Below are 24889 nucleotides of genomic sequence, written 5' to 3' on the forward strand. Positions count from 1 at the left end.
GAATTTATCTACAAATGAATTACTCTGTGGAGAGTTCAGCTACAAACAAATTACTCTGTAGGTAGTTCAACTATAAATAAGTCACCCAGTAAAGAATCTACAAACAAGTCGCCCAGTAGAGAGTTCAGCTACAAACAACTCACCTGTAGAGAGTTCAGCTACTTTTGTAACTAAGTTATAATTAGTTACACAATAATTTGTAATTAAGAATAACTGTCTAAAACAAGCTGGAATTATTATGCATAGTTACATACTGTCTGCCTGTGGAGAAAAAATTAAAACTTGTATAAATACACAACTACTGTAGATCTCCTTACTCCTTCCTGTGGTAAAGGAAAATGATAGATAAAAAAGCCCCAAAGCTGGAGTATATACAAATGTACAAAGCAGTGATATCTAGTCCACAGCCAAATGATAAAGAAAGGATGCAGCCCACAAAACGTCAGGATGAAAAAGATGGAAATCCAAGTTGGCATAGGTAAAGGGCAAAAATTTTAGTAATGAAAATTTAGGTAAATTTGAGTCCTAGGACAAGGCAGTACAAATTCACCTCGAGTTGTCATTATTAAAATTTTTGCCATTTGCCTACCATCACAGCCATTTCTTGGCCACCAACTTGGATTCTGCATCTTTTTTATCATGATATTTTGGGGGCTGCACCCTTTTTACAGCTTGGCTGTTTTGGATTAGATTGCATCTAAAGTGGATAAACTAATGGGAATTTTTCCTCAGCACTAGACACATTGCACTATGATGCACTATGATGAACATTTAACACTTACGATTGAAAAAAGTGCCATATAAATGTACATTTTGGTACTTTGGGCACTTAACTAAGTTTTATAAGATTAACTTTAATTATTTTATTGTGTATGCTCATGACAGTTTTAGCTGCATACAGCCAAATCAATTATGTTTTAGTAAAACTTCAACTGCTTATTTCACCATTAGGTCAACCGTTAATCACTACACACCCAAAAGATGTCACAATACCAGTAAGCAGCACTACCACTTTAACATGTAGTGCTACTACTGAGAGTGGTACACTGATGTATTCCTGGGAGAGAAGATCTGGTAGTAGTTGGACTGCTATAAACAATGCGAACAGTTGTTCATACACTACTAATAGTAACATGGCAGTTGGACAGTACACATATAGGTGTGTAGTAAGAAATGAGGCTGGACCAGTTGTGTCTAATAGTGCTACTGTGAGTGTGTATGGTGAGTGTTGTCCTAACAGGTAAGACATGATGGCATAAGTGTCCACAGGTCTTCCAGAGATCACAGATCACCCAACAGGTGGTGATGTACCAATGGGAATAAGCATCACTCTCGTGTGTAGAGCTAGTGGTCTAGGAACACTAGTATATTCCTGGGAGAGAAGAAGTTCTGGTAGTAGTTGGACTACTGTTAGTAATGATAACACAACATCATACACTACTAATAAAAACATGAGAGTTGGACGGTACACATATAGGTGTGTGGTACGAAATGAGGCTGGATCAGTGAGGTCAAGGAGTGCTACTGTCAATGTGTATGGTGAGCATTGTCCTAACAGGTAAGACGTGCTGACACAAGTGTCTACAGGTCCTCCCACACTCACAACTCACCCCACCAGTCTGTTGACAACTGTTAGTATGACTGTCACTCTGAATTGTGAGGGAACTGGTAGAGGATCACTTACATATCAGTGGGAGACTAGAAACAGAAGACAGTGGAGTGATATTAGTAATAGTAATAACAGGAGACTTGTTGTGAGTAACTTACAAGAGTCACAACAGTACAGGTGTGTAGTGTCCAATGAAGCTGGTGGGGCAACATCAAATATTGCTTCTGTTACTGTGTTGAGTAAGTGAGTAATTTCCTTTCAATATGGTTAGTATGTGTATTTTCCATATAGAAATCACCACTCACCCATCAAATACTACTGTTATAGCATTACAAGATGTCACATTAACTTGTTCAGCATCTGTTGATGATGTGACATACACATGGCATCGTGATGGTGGTAGTCTTCCCTCCAGATCAAGAGGACGGAACAGTAACACACTCACTATTACTAGAGCTACTCCACCTGATGAGGGAATGTATTATTGTATGGCTAACACGGAGGAAATCAGTGTGAAGTCCACTATAGCTAGAGTGAGAGTGGATGGTGAGAAGAGTAGTTTACTAACTAGGACAGTTTCTTATCATTCCTTTTTGAATTCTGGTGGGTGTATCCTTGCAATACTTCTTATCTGCATACTATGTTTTGATGTTAATTTTACTTCAATGATTCTGATGTTGTTTTGACCTTAGTTTTGGGTTATTAATTTCAGTATCCAATTTGATGTATTGGTGATACAAAAGACAGGACATGCAATTGCATTTTGGTTAGAAACCATTATATATCATTTTCAATGAGTATAGTGTAAAACTGCATATCTTTAGATACTGTTATTAATTCTATATCTATTTAGCATGTAGTAGTTTAGTTGTTTTCTATTATTTACTCTGCCAACCTTCTATTTTGTCCTTTATTTTGGATGCATATATGCTGAACTTCTAGAGGTACAGGGTAATTATTTTGTATTGTGTATAAGAAACCAGAAAAATGTATAAAATTTATATGATCATTACCATTTTATCCGCTAAAGATTCACCAATCAGTCTTAAAACTTATATGGTATGCAGTAATACCAAGACACAAGGTAGTGTGTCATGCGGCCCAAGAAGCCGGCGCACCACACCGTGAGTGTATTGACAGGAAGAAAAAAAAACTGGATTTTCACACCTATGTAGCTCTGTGATTCCTTATCCGATTGGAACAAAATGTGTAACAGACGTGCCAGCCAGGTAGGCAAGTCTACATACCAAATTTACAGAAAACTGCTGTAGACATTTCCAAGATACACTCGGCCAAAAGTTCGTTTTAAAATTTATTTCTTTGTTTTTTTCTTCATTTTGCACACATCGCAAAATCCACCATAAAACACCAACGTATGCTCCAATCAGGCTAAAATTTTCCACACTTAAAGGGCTCATTAAAGCAGATTTCAGTACCAAGGTTGGTAGGAATCTGATAAAGATTCACGAAGTTATGACCAATTATATGCGTAGAAACTCTCTAAGAAATGAAATTTACAACATACACATATAAGCTAAAACAATAATTATACAGTCAAGTTGAAAGGGAGACACTGGGCATAGTGGGGAAGGATGACTACAGGGTAAAGGGGGAAAAGTGGGAACTGGTAGGTACTAGTAGATTAAATGAAGAGATGAATGGATGGTAATCATTAGAATAGTGTGTAGCATTATATGTGTAAAACAAGGTCGAACTTCTGCTACGCCCACAGGATAAACCCCTTGGAGGAATGAGTTCAGGCAAACCGCTTAGAACAATGAGCAATGAGCTGAAAATTGGTATATAGCTGGAATGATCATGATAGAAAGACCTTGCAGTAGTACACAAGAATCGAACTACAAACCACTTAGTTATGATTAGAAAGCGAACTACATGTAGCAAAAACGAAGTAGAGATACTCTAACAGAACAGTCCCCCTAATAGAGCATTCAGCTACCTTATTGAACAGTCACCATACAACTACGAATAAATCACTCTAAAGATTCAGACCATTACAAGTCACCCTGCAGGGGGATCATCTTGAAACCAATTCACCCTGTAGAAAGTTCAGCCACAAACAAATCACCTTGTACAGAGTTCAGCTACAAGCAATTAAGTCACCCAGTAGAGAGCTCAGCTAGAAAAAACTCACACTGCAGAGAGATCATCTACAAACAAGTCACCTTGTAAAGAGTTCAACTGCAAACAAATCACTCTATTGATATCATATTATAGAAACAACTCACCCAGTACAAAGATCAACTACAAACAAGCCCTGTAGAGAGTTCTGCTACAAACAAAATAATTACCCTGTAGAAAATTTAGGTACAAACAAATCATCCTGTAGATAGATCAGCAAGACACTAGTCACCCTGTAGAGAAATCAGCTAGAAATGATTTATCCTGCATGCAGAGAGATCAGCTAGAACCAAGTCACCATGTAGAGAGTTCAGCTACAAACAAATCTCAGTGTTAGATCAGCTAGAAACAAGTCACCCTATAGAGAGATCAGCTAAAAGCAAATTACCCTGTAGAGAGTTCAGCTAGAAAAATTCAACGTGTACAAACAATTCACCCTGTAAGGAGTTCAGCTATAAACAAATCACCCTAGTGATATCAGATAGAAACAATTCACCCTGTAGAAAGATCAGCCATCCTGTAGAGAGTTCAGCTACAAACAAATCACCCTAAGAAGTTCAGCCACAAACAAATCACCCTGTTGGGAGTTCAACTACAAACAAATTACCCCCTCCCCCCCTGCAGAAAATTCATCTACAAACAAATCACCCTGTAGTTAGATCAGCTAGACACAAGTCACCCTGTAGAGAAATGATTTACCCTACATGCAGAGAGGTCAGCTAGAACCAATTCACCATGTAGAGAGTTTAGCTACAAACAAATCACCCTAGTAGTTCAGCTAGAAACAAGTCACCCTATAGAGAGATCAGCTAGAAATAATTTATCCTGTAGAGAGATCAGCTAGAAACCAGTCACCGTGTAGCTAGAGAGTTCAGCTAGAAACATTTTACCCTGTAGAATTCAGCTACCACCCTATAGAAATCAGCTACAAAAAGTCACACCGTAGAGACATCAGCTAGAAAAAAGTCACCCTGTAGAAAGATCAGCTAGAACCATGTAACCATGTAGAGAGTTCAGCTGCATATAAATCACTCTGTAAAGAGATCAGTTAGAAATAAGTCACCCTGTGGAGAGATCAGCTAGAAGAAATCTCTCTGTAGAGAGTTCAGTTACAAACAAATTACCCTGTAGAGAGTTCAGCTTTGAACAGATCGCCCTGTAGAGAGTTCAGTTATAAACAAGCTACCCTATAGAGATCAGCTATAAAACAAGTAACCCAGTAGACTACAAACAAGTCACCCTGTAGAAATCTCAGCTACAACCAAATCACCCTGCAGAAAGTCAGCTACAGACAAGTCACCCTGTAGAGAGTCCAGCTACAAAAAAAATCACCTGTAACAAACCACCCTGTAGAGAGTTCAGCTACATTGAAACCATCCTGTAGAGAGTTCAGCTACAAACAAGTTTCCCTATGGAGAGATCAGCTAGAAAACAAGTCACACTGTAGAGAGCTCAGCTACAAACAGAATGCCCTGTAGAGGGATCAGCTAGAAGAAGTTGCTTTGTAGAGAATTCAACTATAAATAACCACCCTGTAGAGAGTTCAGCCACAAACAAGCTACCCTATACTAGAGAGATCAACTAGAAACAAGTCACCCTGCAGAGAGTTCAGCTACAAACAAATCGACCTGTAGAAATTTCAGCTACAAACAAATCATCCTGTAGAAAATTCAGTTACAAACAAATTACCCTGTAGAGAGATCAGCTAGAAGAGCCACCTTGTAGAGAGTTCAATTACAAAGGACCCACACTGTAGAGAGCTCAACCAGAAGCAAGTCACCCTATAAAGATAAGCTAGAAACAAGTCACCCTGTAGAGAATTGAGCTACAATCAAATCACCCTGTAAAGAGATCAGTTAGAAACATGTCACCCTGTGGAGAGATCAGCTAGAAGAAATCTCTCTGTAGAGAGTTCAGCTACATACAAAGTACCCTGTAGAGAGTTCAGCTTTGAACGGATCGCCCTGTAGAGAGTTCAGCTATAAACAACCTACCCTATAGAGATCAGCTACAAAACAAGTAACCCAGTAGACTACAAAGAAGTCATCCTGTAGAAATCCCAGCTACAACCAAATCACCCTGCAGAGAGTCAGCTACAAACAAGTCACCCTGTAGAGAGTCCAACTACAAAAAAAAATCACCCTGTAACAAACCACCCTGTAGAAAGTTCAACTACAATGAAACCATCCTGTAGAGAGTTTAGCTACAAACACGTTTCCCAATAGAGAGATCAGCTAGAAAACAAATCAGCCTGTAGAGAGCTCAGCTACAAACAGAATACCCTGTAGAGGGATCAGCTAGAAGAAGTTGCTTTGTAGAGAGTTCAACTATAAATAACCACCCTGTAGAGAGTTCAGCCACAAACAAGTTACCCTATACTTACAGGAGAGATCACCTAGAAATAAGTCACCCTGCTGATAGTTCAGCTACAAACAAATCATCCTGTAGTGAGTCTAGTTACAAACAAATCACCCTGTAGAGAGTTCAGCTAGAAACAAGTCACTCAGTAGAGAGATCAGCTAGAAACAAGTCACCTTGTAGATAGTTCAGTTACAAGCAAATAACCATGTGGAGAGTTCAGCTAGAAACAAGTCACCCTGTAGAGAGATCAGATCACCCTGTAGAGAGATCAGCTAGAAGAAGTCACCTTGTAGAGAGTTCAGCTACAAAGAACCCACCCTGTTGAGAGCTCAGCTAGAAACAAGCCACCCAGTAGAGCGATCAGCTAGAAACAAGTCACACTGGAGAGAGACCAGCTAGAAGAAATAATCTTGTAGATAGTTCAGTTACAAAGAAACCACCCAGGAGAGAGTTCAGTTACAAAGAACCCACCCTTTAGAGAGTTCAAGTCACCCTATAAAGATAAGCTAGAAACAAGTCACCCTGTAGAGAATTGAGCTACAAACAAATCATCCTGTAGAGAGATCAGCTAGAAACCAGTGACCTGTGGAGAGTTCAGCTACAAAAACAAATCACCATTTAGAGAGATCAATCAGACAAAGTAACCCTGTATAGAGATTAACTAGAAACAAATCACCCTGTAGAGAGTTCAGCTACAAAGAAACCATTCTGTAGAGAGTTCAGCTACTGTATAAACAAGTTACCCCATAGGGAGATCGACTAGAAACATGTCACCTTATAGAGTGATCAGCTAGAAACTAGACAAATTTATTTGCAGCTATACAAACAAATCACCCTGTAGAGAGTTCAGCTACAAACAAGTTACCCTGTAGAGAGATCAGCTAGAAACAAGTCGCCCTGTAGAGAGATCAGCTAAAAAACAAGTCACCCTATAGAGAGATCAGTAGGGACCCGCCGATTATGCTCATTATTTTACCTATTATGCTATGCTGCACTGCTCAAAATTTTGCCTATTATGCTTAAATCAATGCTCAATATTTACCTATTATGCTCAAATTATGCTCAATATTTATACCTCAGTTCTCATGTTTTTCTTTTATGGGAAAACAGTAAGTTGCTGAAGCATAGACTCTAAATCCCTGCTTGTCAAAATCCAAGTCACGGAAAAGATCGATATACTCTAATAGAACAGTCAGCTGTCTATTATTTTCTGACTGTTCTATTAGAGTATATCGATCTTTTTCTGTGATATATATTTTGATAAGCAAGAATTTATGGTAATGCACAAGTGTTCTGCCTATTATGCTAGTATTATGCTCAATGCTTTCAGGCACCTATTATGCTCATTATTATGCCAGCATAATCGGCGGGTCCCTAGAGATCAGCTAGAAACAAATCACTTTGTAGAGAGTTGAACTACAAACAAAATCACCCTGCAGAGAATTAAGAGAGTTCAGTTACAAACAAATCACCTATGCACCCTGTAGTGACGTCATCTGAACACATCACCCTGTAGAGAGTTCAACTACAAACAGTTAACCCTGTAAATAGTTCGGCTAGAATCCTGTAAAGAGTTCAGCTAAAAACAAATCACCATGTAGAGAGTTCAGCTACAAGCAAATCACTACGTAGAGAGTTCAGCCACAAGCAAATCACCATGTAGAAAGTTCTGTTACATTTCAAGTTACCCAGTAGAAAAGTCAGCTGCAAACAAATTATCCTATAGTGAATAATTGGCATGTAATAAACATCTAATCAAAAACAGCCAAGCTGTAAAAAAAGGAGTGCGGCCCTTGAAAAGGCTATGGTGAAAAAAGATGTGAAATCCAAGGTGGCGGCCAAGAAATGGCTGTGATGGTAGGTTAATGGTAAAAATTTTAATAACGACAATTCAGGTGAATTTTGTGCCAAGACCAAGCAGCACCAAATTCACCTGAATTTTCGTTATTAAAATTTTTACCATTAACCTACCATCACAGCCATTTCTTGGCCGCCACCTTGGATTTCACATCTTTTTTCACCATAGCCTTTTTAAGGGCCGCACTCCTTTTTTTACAGCTTGGCTGTTTTTTATTAGATTTCACTTCTTTTTGTATTTGTATACCCCAAAGCCGGCCTGTGGCCAGCTTTGGGGCTTTTTAACATACATTTTTTTTCTTTACCACAGGAAAAAGAAAAAGATGAAGCAGATTTCTAAACACTTTAACTCATTCTGATTTTATCAGTAAATGTACAAATTATATGTATAATGCATATATCAAGAGTTCATAATATTTATTACATGTCAATTAATTCCCACAGGATAATTTGCAGCTGATTTCTCTACTGGGTGACTTGAAATGTAGTTGAACTCTCTACAGGTGATTTGCTTGTATGTAGATGAACTCTTTACAGGATTCTCTCTACAGGGTGACCTGACTCTACCTGAACTCTCTACAGGGTTATCTGTTTGTAGTTGAACTCTTTACAGGGTGATTTGTTTGCAGCTGAACTCTCTACAAGGTAACTTCTTCTAGCTGATCTGTCTACAGGGTGACTTGTTTCTGGCTGGTCTATCTACAAGGCGGTTTGTTTGTAGCTGAATACTCTACAGGGTGATTTGTTTGCAGCTGAACTCTCTACATGATGATTTCTTTTTAGCTGAACTCTCTACAGGGTGAATTGCTTGTAGCTGAACTCTCTATAGGGTGATCTATTCATAGCCAAACTCTCTACAGAGTAATCTGTTTGTAGCTGAACTTTCTACAAGGTTCAGTATCTTCTTCTAGCTGATCTCTCTACAGCGTGAATTGTTTATATCTGATCTCTCTACAAGGTGATCTGTTCGTAGCTGACCTCTCTACAGGGTGATTTGTTTACAGCTGAACTCTCTGCATGATGGTTTCTTTGTAGTTGAATTCTCTACAAGGTAACTTCTTCTAGCTGATCTCTCTACAGGATGACTTGTTTGTAGCTGAACTATTTGCAGGGTGATTCTTTGTAGCTGAACTCTCTACAAGATGATCCTTCTAGCTGATTTCTCTACAGGATGACTTGTTTCTAGCTGAACACTCTACAGGATGACTTGTTTCTATCTGAACTCTCTAAAGGGTGATTTATTTGCAGCTGAACTCTCTACATAATGGTTTCTTTGTAGCTGAACTCTGTACAAGGTAACTTCTTCTAGCTGATCTCTATACAGGGTAATTTATTTCTTACTGAACTCTCTACAGGGTGAGTTGTTCGTAGCTGAACTCTCTACAGGGTGATTTGTTTGTAGCTGAACTCTCTACAGAATGATTTTTTTGCAGCTGAACTCTCTACATGGTGGTTTCTTTGTAGCTGAACTCTCTACAAGGTGACTTCATCTAGCTGAACTCTCTACAGAGTGATCTTTTCGTAGCTGAACTCTCTACAGGGTGATTTGTCTGCAGCTGAACTCTCTACATTTGTAGCTGAACTCTCTACAAGGTGACTTCTTCTAGCTGATCTCTCTACTGGGTGACCTGTTTCTAGCTGAATTGTCTATAAGATTAACTGTTAGTAGCTGAACTTCATACAGAATAACTTGCAATGTAATATAATTCTTTAATGGAGTAAGTTATAAACGTAGCCGAATGCTCTATTAGAGTGACTGTTCTATTAGAGTATCTCGATCTCGCATTTGCTACACGTAGTTGGGTTTCGAATCATAACTCAGTGGTTTGTAATCCGATTCTTCTGTACTACTGCAAGGTCTTTCTATGATGATTATTCCAGCTACACACCGATTTTCAGCTCATTGCTCTTAGCGGTTTGCTTGGTAGGCGTGAAAACTGATAGTTTTTTTATTAAACACACGTACATACTGAAAACTACACCATACTACTACTTATTACCTAACTATATACTTATTACTAGCTATATACTTAACTTAACCAATGTCAAAGTCAGGTAATTCGTCCTCAGCAGTAAGTGAATACTGGCGGAGTATCATTTTCGCGTTGTACCTCCACAACGATATAATTATTATAATAACGCGCGCCGTGATTGGAGCTTCACTATTCTCTTGTTGATTTACCCTTTCCGCTTCATTCTCTATTACCGCTTTTGTGATACCCGTGGAAAGTATCACTCCAGGCAAGTGACAACTCAAGTGTTAGCTACAGCAGTGTCTGTGTTTCTACACTTTCGCGGCGGTCTGGTGTGCACTACAAAGAAAAATGCCTAAAACTAGGCGCAAGAAGAAGCAGCCTAACCCCTATGACGCCAGTGAAGCCACTGTCAAGCAACTAACTGTTACAAGGGCAGACGATGATGCGGAGGATAATTGCACTTGCTCACAATGCAGTAAGTCTGTTGAACAATTGTTGGAATGTGAATGTTGTGAGCAGTGGTATTGCTGTGCATGCCAAAACGTTTGTGATAAAATGTTTGCTGTTTTACATGAATTTAAATCACTGCACTGGTTTTGTGCAAAATGTGAGCCCACAATTTTGCGGCGTCCTAAGGATGCCACATCCCCGCAAGTGAACCCACAAGGCCAACAATGTGAGATAGAGTCCCGTCTGAAAGCCTTGGAGTCTCAATTAACCAGTTTGACAAACAGTTTAAGTAAGATAACGAAATCCTGTAGTGTTGTTGACTCTCCACAGGCCATCGATGTTACTAGTAATGTCACAGCTCCAGATGTGTTGGCTCTCAGGGCAGTTGACGAATACAGGCAAAGCAAGCTTAATCTCATCTTTCATAAAGTCCCAGAATCCACTCACTCTGAAGCATCCACAAGAAGAGAAGATGATCTCAAATCTATCTACACTCTCGCCAAAGAATTAGGAATTGAGCACCTGGAAGTAGTCAATGCCATCCGTCTGGGTCGTCCAGTCGAGTCAAGATCACGCCTACTTAAGGTAGAGGTGTGCAACTCTCAGGTTAAGAGACAACTACTTTCTAAAGCCAAAAACCTTCGCCAATGCAAAAGTGATCAACTACGTACGGTTTTCATCACCCCTGATCTTTCTCCTCAAGAAAGACAACAACAGAAGAATCTAAGAGCTGAACTACATAGTCGTAGAGATGCTGGTGAGCGGAACATAGTGATACGTAAAGGTCAAATAGTATCAGTCCGAGCTCAAGATATGGATACTACTCACTCATCTCTTGGCACTTCTTCTGTTGCTAGCTCAGCTGCTTCTGTGTCAAATGACCAGTCTGGGTAGCACCCTCAGAGGTGCTACTCCTTTGTTGCCTGTAAATCAAATTAGCAAGCATTTGAAATTAACTGCTTGTTTGTGAAACTCACGTAGTATTGTTAACAAACTGAGAAATTTTCAATCTTTTATATATACGCAAGACTTTAGTCTTATTGTAATATCTGAAACTTGGCTTCATGATTACATTTACAACAATGAGATTCTCCCCACTGGCTATACCATATACAGGAAAGACCGTTGTTCCAAAGGTGGGGGTGTCATGCTAGCAGTGAAATCTACCTTTAAAACCACTGAACTTGCTTCTCCAGACAATCTAGAAATAGTAACAATTTCAGTTCACTCCCATCATAACTTAATTATCTGTAGAGGCTGCTATTCATTCAGTACGTGAGCTTTTTGGTAATGAGGATTGTGATGCTGTTTTACTTGTGGATGCAAGTAATGCTTTTAACTCATTGAACAGGATAGTTGCTTTACATAACATTAGACAGCTCTGCCCACCCTTTGGTCCAATCTTGATTAATATTTACCGGTGTCCAGCTAGTTTATTCATTTCAGGTGATGTAATACTGTCGGAAGAGGGAACTACCCAAGGGGATCCGTTGGCCATGCCCTTTTATGCTTTGGCCACAATTCCACTTCTGAGGTGTCTCCCTTCGGGAGTGGAGCAGTTTGGTATGCTGATGACACTTGTGCTTGTGGGAAGTTGACTGTTTTGCGTAAGTGGTGGGACTGTCTGTGTGAAATTGGCCCTTCGTTTGGGTACTTTGTTAACACGACCAAAACTTGGCTTATCATCAAGGGACATTTGCAGCAGGATGCTGCTTCAGTCTTCAGTGGTTCTGGAATTAGAATATCTATGGAGGGCCGCCCTTATTTGGGGGCTGCTATTGGGTCTGATAGTTATGTGAATAGTTTTGTTGTTGAGAAGGTTAAGGGCTGGTCTGCAGAGGTTAAGAGGTTATCAAGATTTGCGGAGAGTCAGCCCCATGCTGCATACTGTGCCTTCACCCATGGTCTATCCAGTCATTGGCTGTTTGTTTTTCGAACAGTTCCTTGTGTGTGGGATTCTTTTCAGCCTCTTGAAGATATGATTCGCCAAGTATTTATTCCTACTTTAACTGGCTGTTCACCGCCCAGTGATAGTTCACGACTCCTGTTTGCCCTTCCTGCTTGGTGGGGAGGCCTGGGTATTTTTGTCCCCACAAGAAGATGTGTTAGTGAGTTGGCTGCATCTCATGATGTCACGGAACCTCTTAGCCAATGTATATTGAATCATGATTTGAGTTTTGTTGAGGCTGTTGCCTCTCAGCAGGCCAGAAAGGCCCTTTTAAGGAAAGCCAAATCTGAACACTGTTCTACACAATTTGCTGAGCTATACCAACAGCTTGGGCCTTCCTTGAGGCATGCGATGGACTTGGCTACTGTTAGAGGTGCTTCAAGCTGGCTCACCACCTTACCTTTGAGTGAGCATGGTTTCACTCTCCATAGATCTGCTTTCCAGGATGCTTTAGCTTTGAGGTATGGTTGGTAACCACTTCGTCCTCCTTCCCTTTGTGCTTGCGGAACCTCCTTTTCTGTTAAGCATGCTTTGTCCTGTCCCAAAGGGGGTTTACCTTCCTTGTGTCATAACGAGATTAGGGACCTTACTGCTACCCTTCTTACTGAGGTTTGCTCCCAGGTGTGTGTTGAGCCTGAGTTACAGCCGGTTCAGCATTCTGATGAGTTCCCTCTTGCCACCTCTAATACTCAGGATTCGGCTCGCTTGGATGTTGCTGTAAACGGTTTCTGGGGTGGTCGTTCGGAGAGATGTTTCATTGATGTCCGTGTTTTTAACCCTTTTGCTCCTTCTAATAGTTCCTCCTCTCTGTCGTCCACCTTTAGGAAGCATGAAAAGATTAAGCATCGTGCTTATGGTCAGCGGGTTCGAGAAGTGGAGCATGCCACTTTCACTCCAATTGTTTTGGCTGCCACTGGCGGTTTAGCCCATGAGGCTACTGTTTTTTATAAGCGACTTGCTTCTCTTCTGGCCACAAAGTGGGGAGATGATTATTCTGTGGTTCTGGGTTGGCTGCGTTGTTGCCTGAGCTTTTCGTTGTTGCGCTCATCAATTCAGTGTATTCGTGGGGCACGGTCTTCCATTGGTGTTTACACCAGGACTCCACAGTCAGTGGACTTAGTGACTGTGGAATCCCATTTGTCTGCTTAATTTTGTTCAGTTGTCCAGCACTTGCAATCTGTGCTGGGGGTGGTAGGAAAGGGCAGTCCATCAAGCCCGGGAAAAAAATATTAACAGGAAGAAAGAAAACGCAATTTTCACACCTATGTAGCTCTGTGATCCCTTATCCGATTGGAACCAAATTTGCTAGAGACGTGCCGCCCAGTTAGGGGAGTCTACATACTACATTTGAAGAAAATCGCTCCAGCCATTTCCGAGATACGAGCGAACAAAATTTCGTTTTAATTTCTTCGTTTTTTTCTTCATCTTCTTCATTTCGCACAATTCTCAAAATTCGCCATAAAACACGAATTCGTGCTCGGATTGGGCTGAAATTTGGCACACTTAAAGGGCTCATTACGGCGGATCTCCGTACCAACTTTGGTAGGAATCCGATGAACATTCACGGAGTTATGACCGATTATTTGCGTAAAATAAGGTCGAAGGTCTGTCACGCCTACAGGGTAAACCCCTTGGAGAAATCAGTTGAAATTGATATGTAGATGGAGCAACCATTGTAGGAGTGCCTTTTTGTGGCTTGAAAGGAATAGAGATAAAGACCATGGAGATATGACACAAAACCCAACCTGTGTCAAAATTACGCGATCGATTTTTATGAATAAAAAAATTATTAGTTTTCGTGTCTACCAGACAAACCGCTTAGAGCAACGAGCTGAAAATCTGTATGTAGCTGGAATAATCATCATAAAAAGTTCTTGCAGTAGTACAGAAGAATCAGATTACAAATCACTGAGTTATGATTCGAAAGGCAACTACGTGCAGCAAATGCGAGATCGAGATACTCTAATAGAACAGTCACCTTAATAAAGCATTCAGTTGCATGTATAATTTACTCAGTTATATTACATTGCAAGCTATTCTGTAGGGAATTCAGCTACAAACAAGTCACCCTGTAGTCAGATCAGCTAGAAGAAGGTACCTAATAGAGAGTTCATCTACAAAGAAGCCATCATGTAGAGAGTTCAGCTCAAATAAATCACTCTGTAGAGAATTCAGCTACAAACAAATTGCCCTGTAGTGAGATCAGCTAGAAGAAGTTACCTTGTAGAGAGTTCAGTTACAAAGAAACAATCATCCAAAGCTGCAAACAAATCACCCAGTAGAAAGTTCACGCTATGAACAGATCACACTGTAAAGAGTTCAGTTAGAAACAAGTCATCCTGTAGATAGATCAGCTAGAAGAAGTCACTTTGTAGAGTGTTTGGCTACAAAGAAACCACCATGTAAGAGAGTTCAGTTGCAAACAAACCACTCTGTACAGACTTCAGCTACGAACAGATCACCCTGTAGAGAGATCAGCTAGAAACAAGTCATCCTGTAGAGAGTTCAGCTAGAAGAAGTTACATTGTAGAGAGTTCAGCTACAAAGAAACCACCATGTAAGAGAGTTCAGCTGCAAACAAATCACCTGTAGAGAGTTCAGCTAGGAACAAGTCACCCTGTACAGAGATCAGCTAGAAACAAGTCATCCTGTAGAGAGTTCAGCTAGAAGAAGTTACATTGTAGAGAGTTCAGCTACAAAGAAACCACCATGTAAGAGAGTTCAGCTGCAAACAAATCACCTGTAGAGAGTTCAGCTAGGAACAAGTCACCCTGTACAGAGATCAGCTAGAAACAAGTCATCCTGTAGAGAGTTCAGCTAGAAGAAGTTACATTGTAGAGAGTTCAGCTACAAAGAAACCACCATGTAGAGAGTTCAGCTGCAAACAAATCGCCCTGTAGAGAATTCAGCTACAAACAAATCACCCTGTAGAAAGAAGAAGTTACCTTGTAGAGAGTTCAGCTGCAAACAAATCACCCTGTAGAGAGTTCAGCTAGAAACAAGTCACCCTGTAGAGAGATCATCTAGAAACAAGTCACCTGTAGAGAGTTCAGCTAGAAGAAGTTACATTGTAGAGAGTTCAGCTAAAAAGAAACCACCATGTAAGAGAGTTCAGCTGCAAACAAATCACCTGTAGAGAGTTCAGCTAGGAACAAGTCACCCTGTACAGAGATCAGCTAGAAACAAGTCATCCTGTAGAGAGTTCAGCTAGAAGAAGTTACATTGTAGAGAGTTCAGCTACAAAGAAACCACCATGTAGAGAGTTCAGCTGCAAACAAATCACCTGTAGAGAGTTCAGCTAGGAACAAGTCACCCTGTACAGAGATCAGCTAGAAATAAGTCATCCTGTAGAGAGTTCAGCTAGAAGAAGTTACATTGTAGAGAGTTCAGCTACAAAGAAACTACCATGTAGAGAGTTCAGCTGCAAACAAATCGCCCTGTAGAGAATTCAGCTACAAACAAATCACCCTGTAGAAAGAAGTTACCTTGTAGAGAGTTCAGCTACAAACAAATCACCCTGTAGAGAGTTCAGCTAGAAACAAGTCACCATGTAGAGAGTTCAGCTAGAAGAAGTTACATTGTAGAGAGTTCAGCTACAAAGAATCTACCATTTACAGAGTTCAGCTGCAAACAAATTGCCCTGTAGAGAGATCAGCTAGAAGAAGTTACATTGTAGAGAGTTCAGCTACCAAGAAACTACCATGTAGAGAGTTCAGCTGCAAACAAATTGCCCTGTAGAGAATTCAGCTACAAACAAATCACCCTGAAGAGAATTCAGCTAGAAACAATTCACCCTGTAGAGAGTTCAGCTAGAAGAAGTTACATTGTAGAGAGTTCAGCTACAAAGAAACTACCATGTACAGAGTTCAGCTGCAAACAAATTGCCCTGTAGAGAGATAAGCTAGAAGAAGTTACATTGTAGAGAGTTCAGCTACAAAGAAACTACCATGTAGAGAGTTCAGCTGCAAACAAATTGCCCAGTAGAGAATTCAGCTACAAACAAATCACCCTGTAGAGAGTTCAGCTAGAAACAAGTCACCCTGTAGAGAGTTCAGCTAGAAGAAGTTACATTGTAGAGAGTTCAGCTATAAAGAAACTACCATGTACAGAGTTCAGCTGCAAACAAATTGCCCTGTAGAGAGATCAGCTAGAAGAAGTTACATTGTAGAGAGTTCAGCTACAAAGAAACTACCATGTAGAGAGTTCAGCTGCAAACAAATTTCCCTGTAGAGAATTCAGCTACAAACAAATCACCCTGTAGAGAGTTCAGCTAGAAACAAGTCACCCTGTAGAGAGTTCAGCTAGAAGACGTTACATTGTAGAGAGTTCAGCTACAAAGAAACTACCATGTACAGAGTTCAGCTGCAAACAAATTTCCCTGTAGAGAATTCAGCTACAAACAAATCACCCTGTAGAAAGATCAGCTAGAAGAAGTTACATTGTAGAGAGTTCAGCTACAAAGAAACTACCATGTAGAGAGTTCAGCTGCAAACAAATCACCCTGTAGAGAGTTCAACTAGAAACAAGTCACCCTGTAGAGAGTTCAGCTAGAAGAAGTTACATTGTAGAGAGTTCAGCTACAAAGAAACTACCATGTGCAGAGTTCAGCTGCAAAAAAATTGCCCTGTAGAGAGATCTGCTACAAACAAATCACCCTGTAGAAAGATCAGCTAGAAGAAGTTACCTTGTAGAGAATTCAGCTACAAACAAATCACCCTGTAGAGAGTTCAGCTAGAAACAAGTCACCCTGTAGAGAGATCAGCTAGAAACAAGCCACCCTTAGAGAGTTCAGCCAGAAGAAGTTACATTGTAGAGAGTTCAGCAGTTTAGCTGCAAACAAATCACCCTGTAGAGAATTCAGCTACAAACAAATTACCCTGTAGAAAGATCAGCTAGAAGAAGTTACCTTGTAGAGAGTTCAGCTACAAACAAATCACCCTGTAGAGAGTTCAGCTACAAACAAGTCATCCGGTAGAGAGATCAGCTAGAAGGATTACCTTGTAGAGAAGTCAGCTACAAAGAAATCACCCTGCTTCATCTTTTCTTCTTCCTGTAGTAAAGAAAAAATGACAGGTTAAAAATCCCTAAAGCCGGCCATAGGCCAGCTTTGGGGTATACAAATACAAAAAGAAGTGAAATCTAATCCAAAACAGCCAAGCTGTAAAAAAAGAGTGTGGCCCTGAGAAAGGCTATGGTGAAAAAAGATGTGAAATCCAAGGTGGCGGTCAAGAAATGGCTGTGATGGTAGATTAATGGTAAAAATTTTAATAACAACAATTCAGGTGAATTTGGTGCCGCTTGGTCTTGGCACAAAATTCACCTGAATTGTCGTTATTAAAATTTTTACCATTAACCTACCATCACAGCCATTTCTTGGCCGCCACCTTGGATTTCACATCTTTTTTCACCATAGCCTTTCTCATGGCCGCACTCTTTTTTTACAGCTTGGCTGTTTTGGATTAGATAAAAATATACTTTATATATTTACTGATAAAATCAGAAATAGTTAAAGTATTAAAAATCCGGCTGCCTTATCTTTGTCTTCTTTCTGTGGTAAAGAAAAAAAAGATAGGTTAAAAAAGCCCCAAAGCTGGCCTATGGCCAGCATTGGGGAATACAAATACAAAAAGAAGTCATATCTAATCCAAAACAGCCTAGCTGTAAAAAGGTGTTGATTTTGGCACCAAATTCGCCTACATTTTTGTTATTAAGGTTTTTTCACCATTAACGTACAATGACAGCTATTTCTTGGCCGCCACCTTGGATTTCACTTTTTTTTTCACCATAGCCTTTTTGAGGGCCGCATTCTTTTTTTACAGCTATGCTGTTTTGGATTAGATATCTATACCAAAACAGCCAAGTTGAGGGCGTGGAATTAAAAAAGCCAGAGTGAAAAAATTTATGACATCAAAGGTGCCAGCATATTTATGCCAGCAATGATGTTTCTGCTGTCCTATAGTATTAGGCTATACATAACTTACTGGAATCAAAAAGAAATGACTACAGCATTGGAATCTGCCATACAGTGCAGTATGTGGGCTGTACAGGTACTAGCTTACTGACATGAACACAAATAAATAAATATAATGCAGCATCAGAATACCTGTTCTACAGCATTGATACCTGCCATACAGTTTAGGAGTTCTCTACTGAGTATGTTATACATTCAATTAAGATGATAAATTGTGACTGACACCTGTGCATTCCTTATGTGCAAAATCTTGTTGCTCTTTAAAGTTAGCTATCAGCATTTCAATTTAAATGTACTAACACTCTGGACCACTTTGCTACCTTACAGCTGACCTACACTATTACAAAAGCACTTAATTATAGATAGGGACCCGCCGACTATGCTCATAATTTTACCAATTATGCTATGCTGCACTGCTCAAAAATTTACCTATTATGCTTTAATTTATGCTCAATGCTTACCTAATATGCTCAAATTATGCCCAATTATTTATGCCTCAGTTCTTATGCTCTGCTAATAATTTCCAGTTTATGGATAAATTATAGTGGCTGAAGCACAAACTTACTTGCATATCACAGAAAAGATCGATATACTCTAATAGAACATTCAGCTATGTGATTGTTCTATTAGAGTTACTGACTGTTCTATTAGAGTATATCAATCTTTCTGTGATAGCTATTTTTATAAGCAAGAATTCATACTGTTACAAAATATTCTACCTATTATGCTAGCATTATGCTCAATGCTTTCAGGCACCTATTATGCTCATAGTTATGCCAGCATAATCGGCGGGTCCCTAATTATAGAAAACAATGAAGGTGTTTTAACTGAAACACTAAAGTATGACCTTGCATGAAAAGTTACGCGTGTCATGAGAGAAAAAGGTATAGCACGAAAAATGCAGATATAACAGAAAAGGCTGTAGCTTAAAAGGTTGGGAAATAGAAATGTGATCCAGTCTGAGAAAACCGGTCTTATCACCCATCTCAGCAGATTCAATTTTTCTCCCAGGACACAAAGCTACATGAATAAACTATCTAATTCCACAATCAAAATCAGCTAGACTTGAGTGGTCTGGTTTTGCTGGCTACTTTTCCCAAGCCCGATGGTGATCTGTACATATGGTGTGGGGTTTTAATGGAGCTCTGGTTAGCCTGGGGATGACTGTATGTGGCTGTACAGCTCTGTGGTGTTGAATGAGTACCTCTGCTGTGAATTCCCTTTCATTTTAGCCAATTTTGAGACCTCAATGGCCCAAACCTTGGCCTAATTTATCCCTACGCCTTCCTTTTCAATTTTTGAACACCATCTTGCCCGCCTTCCAGGCCCCCCACCTCCCACCTATTTTGCAGCTCACCTGATACAGTCAACCTCAGTTTAAAAACTATCTAAAATGGCAGGAAACTTAGGTATTGGCTACTTGCACAGTGGGTCCTGTGGAAGGTAAGGAATCGGTGTAAAACTTGTGAAAATGTGGTACACATAGCTTCAACCATTGGCAAGCTACAGCACACTAAATACTTAAACCCGGCATTTCTCGATACTTTCAAATAGGCGATAAGACCGGTTTTCCCAGACTGGGTCACAAGTGAAGTTAACCTCACTGCTTTTGATGATGTCATGTTGACGATCACTGAAGTTCAGCTGATTCAATCACCCAGTGAGATATGATTAAAGCTGATTCAACATAAGACTCAGTGATGGAGTAATGTATTATCTTATGCTACATCCATGACTTTATAGATCATTGTAGTACTCCTTTAGCGCTTTTGTTCATGTATAGTAATCAGGTTCATGTTACATTTAATCATTAAAATTTAAATCTGTAATTAACACTTTAGGATACTGGTACTTGCCTTATGTGCAAGCTATAGTAGTGATTTGAAGTAGGTGGGAAGATACACAGCTAGTGTTAACAGTTATTTATTTATTGATTAGCAAAACCCATCAAGGGTATAACGCTAATGTACAAAAAAAAGGTCATGTAAGTGATTAACTAGCTACAACTAGATAAATAATCTTTAAAAAAATCTAGATTACAATTACTTAAATTCTCAATATTCAAGTTATTCCAGTCAGGGATTGTCCTTGGCAGAAATGAATAAAGATATCAGTCCGTTCTGGCATACTGTTGCATAAACTTTTGATCGTGGTTAGCCCTGGTAGTTGTTAAGGGGGATGGCACTGGAAAATACTGGGTAGGAAAATGTATCAACTTGTTTACAAACTTAAATAGCAGAATTAAACGTGAATGTCTTCTACGATTCTCAAGCGATGGCCATTTCAACGTCATTAGCATGTCAGTTATACTGTCTCTGTGGTTCCTCCTCCAAGGTTTGTTTAATACAAACCGCGCAGCACGATGTTGTAGCATTTTTAGCTTATGGATGGATGTTTGCTGGTATGGATCCCATATAGCAGAACAATACTCAATAGTTGGTAAAACAATCTGTTTATAAGCACGCTCTTTTTTAAGTGAGGTGGACAATGATGAAGGTTTCTATGTAGAAATCCTAGTAGTCGATTTGCTTTGTTGCAAATCGAGTTAATGTGAGGGGTCCATGATAACTTGCTATCTAAAAGCACTCCCAGATAGTGATGTTTTTCGACAACTTGTAGAGGGATTCTGTACATTGTATATGTAAAATTACTAGTAGAGTGTAGAGTAGATACTCGTAGGATGCAGCACTTTTTGACATTGAACTTCATCTGCCAATATCAGCCCATGTTGTTAACTTGTCAAGGTCATCCTGAAATATCTTATGATCTTCTGGAGAATTAATAGGACGATAAACTAGGCAATCATCAGCAAAGAGTCTAAGCTGGCTGTGAATATTGGTTGTTATGTCATTTATGTAGATAAGAAATAAAACTGGACCAAGCACTGATCCTTGTGGTACTCCTGATGTGACATTGCAAGGTGAAGAGCATACACCATCAACAACAACTTTCTGTGTACGGTTAGTAAGAAAGGATTGGATCCACTGCAGTAAGTCACCTCTTATACCATAGTAATCTAATTTATGGGTCAATCTGGTATGAGCAACTTTATCAAATGCCTTTTCAAAGTCTAAAATGGCTAAATCAACTTGAAGTTTATTATCCACTGCTCTTACCAAATCATCTACTGCGAGGAAGAGTTGGGCTTCACATGATCGATTGGATCTGAACCCATACTGTACATCAGCTAGTACTGATTTAACTTGAGGTGTTTCATTATCTGACTTACTAGGACATGCTCTAGAGTTTTACATACAAATGACGTGAGAGATACTGGGCGGTAATTTCCGGGGTCTGTCTTATCCCCTTTTTTATATACTGGAGTGACATTTGCTTGTTTCCAAGAGACTGGTACTATACCATTTCTTAATGATTGTTTTAATAAATGAGTCAATATAGGAGCTGATTCAAAAGCAGTGTTCTTCAAAAAAGCAGCATATATGTATGAAAAGGTCCACATAGCTAACAGTAAAACAGGAGCACCAAAAAGATTCAAAATATAAGAGAGTGTTGCATGAAAAAGTGCATTTATATAACAAAGAGGTTGCCATTAAAAAACTCACTACCTCCTTCTTGTAAATCACTTGCCCTAACCCTTATGTTTCATGTCATACATGGTTTCAGTGGGAGTAAAATCTACTTATAAAAAGCATGCACAGGTTGAATGGCACAGGAATTTACTTGTGGTTTGCATATGCCGCTTACAGAAAGAATTCAGGTGAGTTTTTGCTCTACACCCTTGTGTTCAACACATTGTAAATGACAAATGACAGCAGTTAGAAGCTTCATTTAAACATGATTTTATTCTGACTTGATGAGCACTTCACTTGGTGCAAAAACCACTTTGATACCTGCAGAAGCTGGTGAGAAAAGTGTGTGAACTCAAATGTAATGCTGACAGACAGATGGCCTTTCAGCTTGATACAGCTCTGTACAAGTGTTACTGTAGGGTGACTGCTGTAATAGCGTATCTCAAGTCAGCCTTTCACCTACCAGGGTGTGTGTCACTATTTCATATTTACATTGAGCTACTAGCATTATGAATACAGCTAGACCAATAATAATGGGGTGTGTCATCATGATAGAGTAAATAGATTGTTAAGAAGCGTGATCTTGGTGCTTGATCGTTATTAATCAATTAAGAAGATCATGTTAATAGGCATGGTATTGCACCTATCGTGAAGTTACAGGTATCTACCAAGCGTAAGTGCTTGAGACATCTAATTATGCTGCTCAAGGAAGTGTTGATAGGGAAAATTTATGCCTCAATATGGTTTCGGCCCATGAATAAGAACGAAAATGAGCCTGATTGAAGATAAAAGGAATGGCAAGGCACAGAGGGCACACAGTTGTCAGAACCCCAAAAGGCACGTGAGTTTTTTATTGTGACGTAAAATAGTGGCCGTGCTCTACTATGTTTGGCCTCCAGCCTTGTAACTGTGATCAGGCAGGCAGGTAGGCAGGCAACAGACAAAAAAATTGAATTTTGGTGATTTTTTAGAATTCTATATCTGGCCGACTGTATGTTGTTTTCTTGGCTATATTTGATGTTAGATGAACTAATATTATTCCGCAAAGGTGATTTTCATTGTGTAAGATGTTTCTAGGGTGATGTTAAAGGTGGCATTTTAGGTCCCTACTTAAATAGTACTACCGTACACTGTTTGATAAGCTGAACTTTCTTCAAGCTGACTTGTAGTTACAGAGTGCCTTGTAACATAAATGAATTCTCTTCAGGGTGAGTTATAATAATGTGTTGTAGCCGGTGACCACACCGTAAGTATATTGACAGGAAGAAAAAAAACAGCTTTTTCATGCGTGTATAACTCCGTGGCCCCTTCTCCAAAGCACACCATTTTTAAATTATAGCTGTCCCCCAGGTAGGGTACACCACACAGAATATTTAATTACATTTGCAACAGCCATTTGTGAGATACGAGTGTTCAAAGTTTCATTTTAATTTCTTTGTTTTTTTCTTGTTATGCCGTACGGGACTACGGGGGCTTCGATTTCTTTTGCACATTTTGCAAAAAAATTTATAAACTGCAAATGTGTAACTTGATTGCCTTGATCTTTGGCACAAATGAAGAGCATGTAATGGTGGATTCACGTACCAAGTTTGTTGTGAATCTGAGGAATATTCAAGGAGTTATGAGCATTTATTCACGTAAAAACCATCTAACTTCTGTTATGGCTACAAGGTAAACTGAGTATAGAAATAACTTGAAAATTGCTGTGTAGATGGGCTGATCATCATAGCAATGCCTTTTGATAGTTTGGATAGCAATAGAGGTACAGCGACAAAGTTATAAAGCAAAACCAAGCAAGTGTAAAATCACTAGATCGAGATACTTTAATAGAGCAGTCACCGTAGGGGAAAAAGTGTGCAAAAAATGTCGGAAAAAAGTTACCAGTGTTCGAACCAGGGACCTCCATACCATAGGCGGCGGAAAGGGGGGTGAGGGGGGCTAGGGGGCTGAAGCCCCCCCTCAGAATGATATCACACCGAAATTATCCTTCTTGGAGTGGGGATGAAAACCGTGATAAAGATCGAGATACTCTAATACAGTAGTCGCTCTAATAAAGCATACGTAGCGAGCTATGTAAGGATTTTAATGTAGTTTATCAGCTATAAATGCGTAGCTGGTGAGGTGGAAAGCTATTGTAAGTTGGTTGTGACCTTTTTTTTTTTTTTGGTCTCAGTTCACCAAACCAGAGATAAATCTGGGTCAGCCCACCCCCCCCCCCCCCCCCCCGATATCAACTACTTCCTCCGCCCCTGCTCCATACCTAACATCTGCATCCTTAACCACTGAACCACTGCTACCTTGGTCGATCACATCACTTAATTTCTGCTTTACTAATGAAATCTCTAGTAGAAATCTGCTTATAATTAAACATTTGTAATTTCATAAATCTACCAATAGAAGTAAAAACAAACCTCAAAGTCAGCCATAGGCTGGTTTTGGGGCCTTATAAAGTACAAAAAGAAGTGAAATCCACATGAAACAGCCAAGCTGTGAAAAATGGTGCAGCCTTAAAAAACCTTGGTGTGAAATCAAAGGTGGCAGCCAAGAAATGGCTGCAATGATGTTAATGCTAATAAATTTTAACAATGGCTGTGTGTGCATTGTTAAAAGTTATTAACATTAACATCATTGCAGCCATTTCTTCACTGCCACCTTTGATTTTGCAACTTTTTCACTCAGGCTTTTTGAGGCCACACCATTTTTTTACAGCTTGGCTGTTTTTGTGTGGTACTATTTACAAGACTTTTTTGTAGCTGCACTCTTTACAGGGTGATCTGTTTGTAGCTAAACTCTGTACAGCATGACTTGTAAGTTAGCTGCTATAAGGTGACTTGTTATATATTATCTAATCAAAAACAGCCAAGCTGTAAAAAAGGTGCGGCCCCTAAAAAGGCCATGGTGAAAAAAGATGTGAAATCCAAGGTGGCGGCCAAGAAATGGCTGTGATGGTAGGTTAATGGCAAAATTTTAATTACGACGATACAGGTGAATTTGCGTTGCCTCCTCCACTAGGATTTGGCACCAAATTCACCTGAATCGTCGTAATTA

At 39.6% G+C, this 24889-nt stretch overlaps 2 protein-coding genes across 2 annotated transcripts in view; both read left to right on the plus strand.

Moving 5' to 3' along the window:
- LOC136267015 (uncharacterized) overlaps positions 1-24889 on the plus strand; it is a 176550-nt gene that overhangs the window by 96453 nt on the left and 55208 nt on the right. The window contains exons 14-17 of the mRNA XM_066062065.1: positions 952-1221; positions 1270-1539; positions 1588-1848; positions 1901-2155. Coding sequence (XP_065918137.1) covers positions 952-1221; positions 1270-1539; positions 1588-1848; positions 1901-2155 — 1056 coding nt within the window. The remainder of the gene's footprint in view (positions 1-951; positions 1222-1269; positions 1540-1587; positions 1849-1900; positions 2156-24889) is intronic.
- Positions 12140-13562, plus strand: LOC136266482 (uncharacterized). Its single transcript, XM_066061497.1, has 3 exons — positions 12140-12706; positions 12772-12801; positions 12866-13562. The coding sequence occupies exons 1-3, from the start codon at positions 12140-12142 to the stop codon at positions 13487-13489; spliced, it is 1221 nt and encodes a 406-aa protein (XP_065917569.1). The 3' UTR covers positions 13490-13562.

The sequence above is a fragment of the Dysidea avara genome, chromosome 9, assembly GCF_963678975.1.
Source record: "Dysidea avara chromosome 9, odDysAvar1.4, whole genome shotgun sequence".
In the NCBI taxonomy this organism is placed as follows: Eukaryota; Metazoa; Porifera; class Demospongiae; order Dictyoceratida; family Dysideidae; genus Dysidea; species Dysidea avara.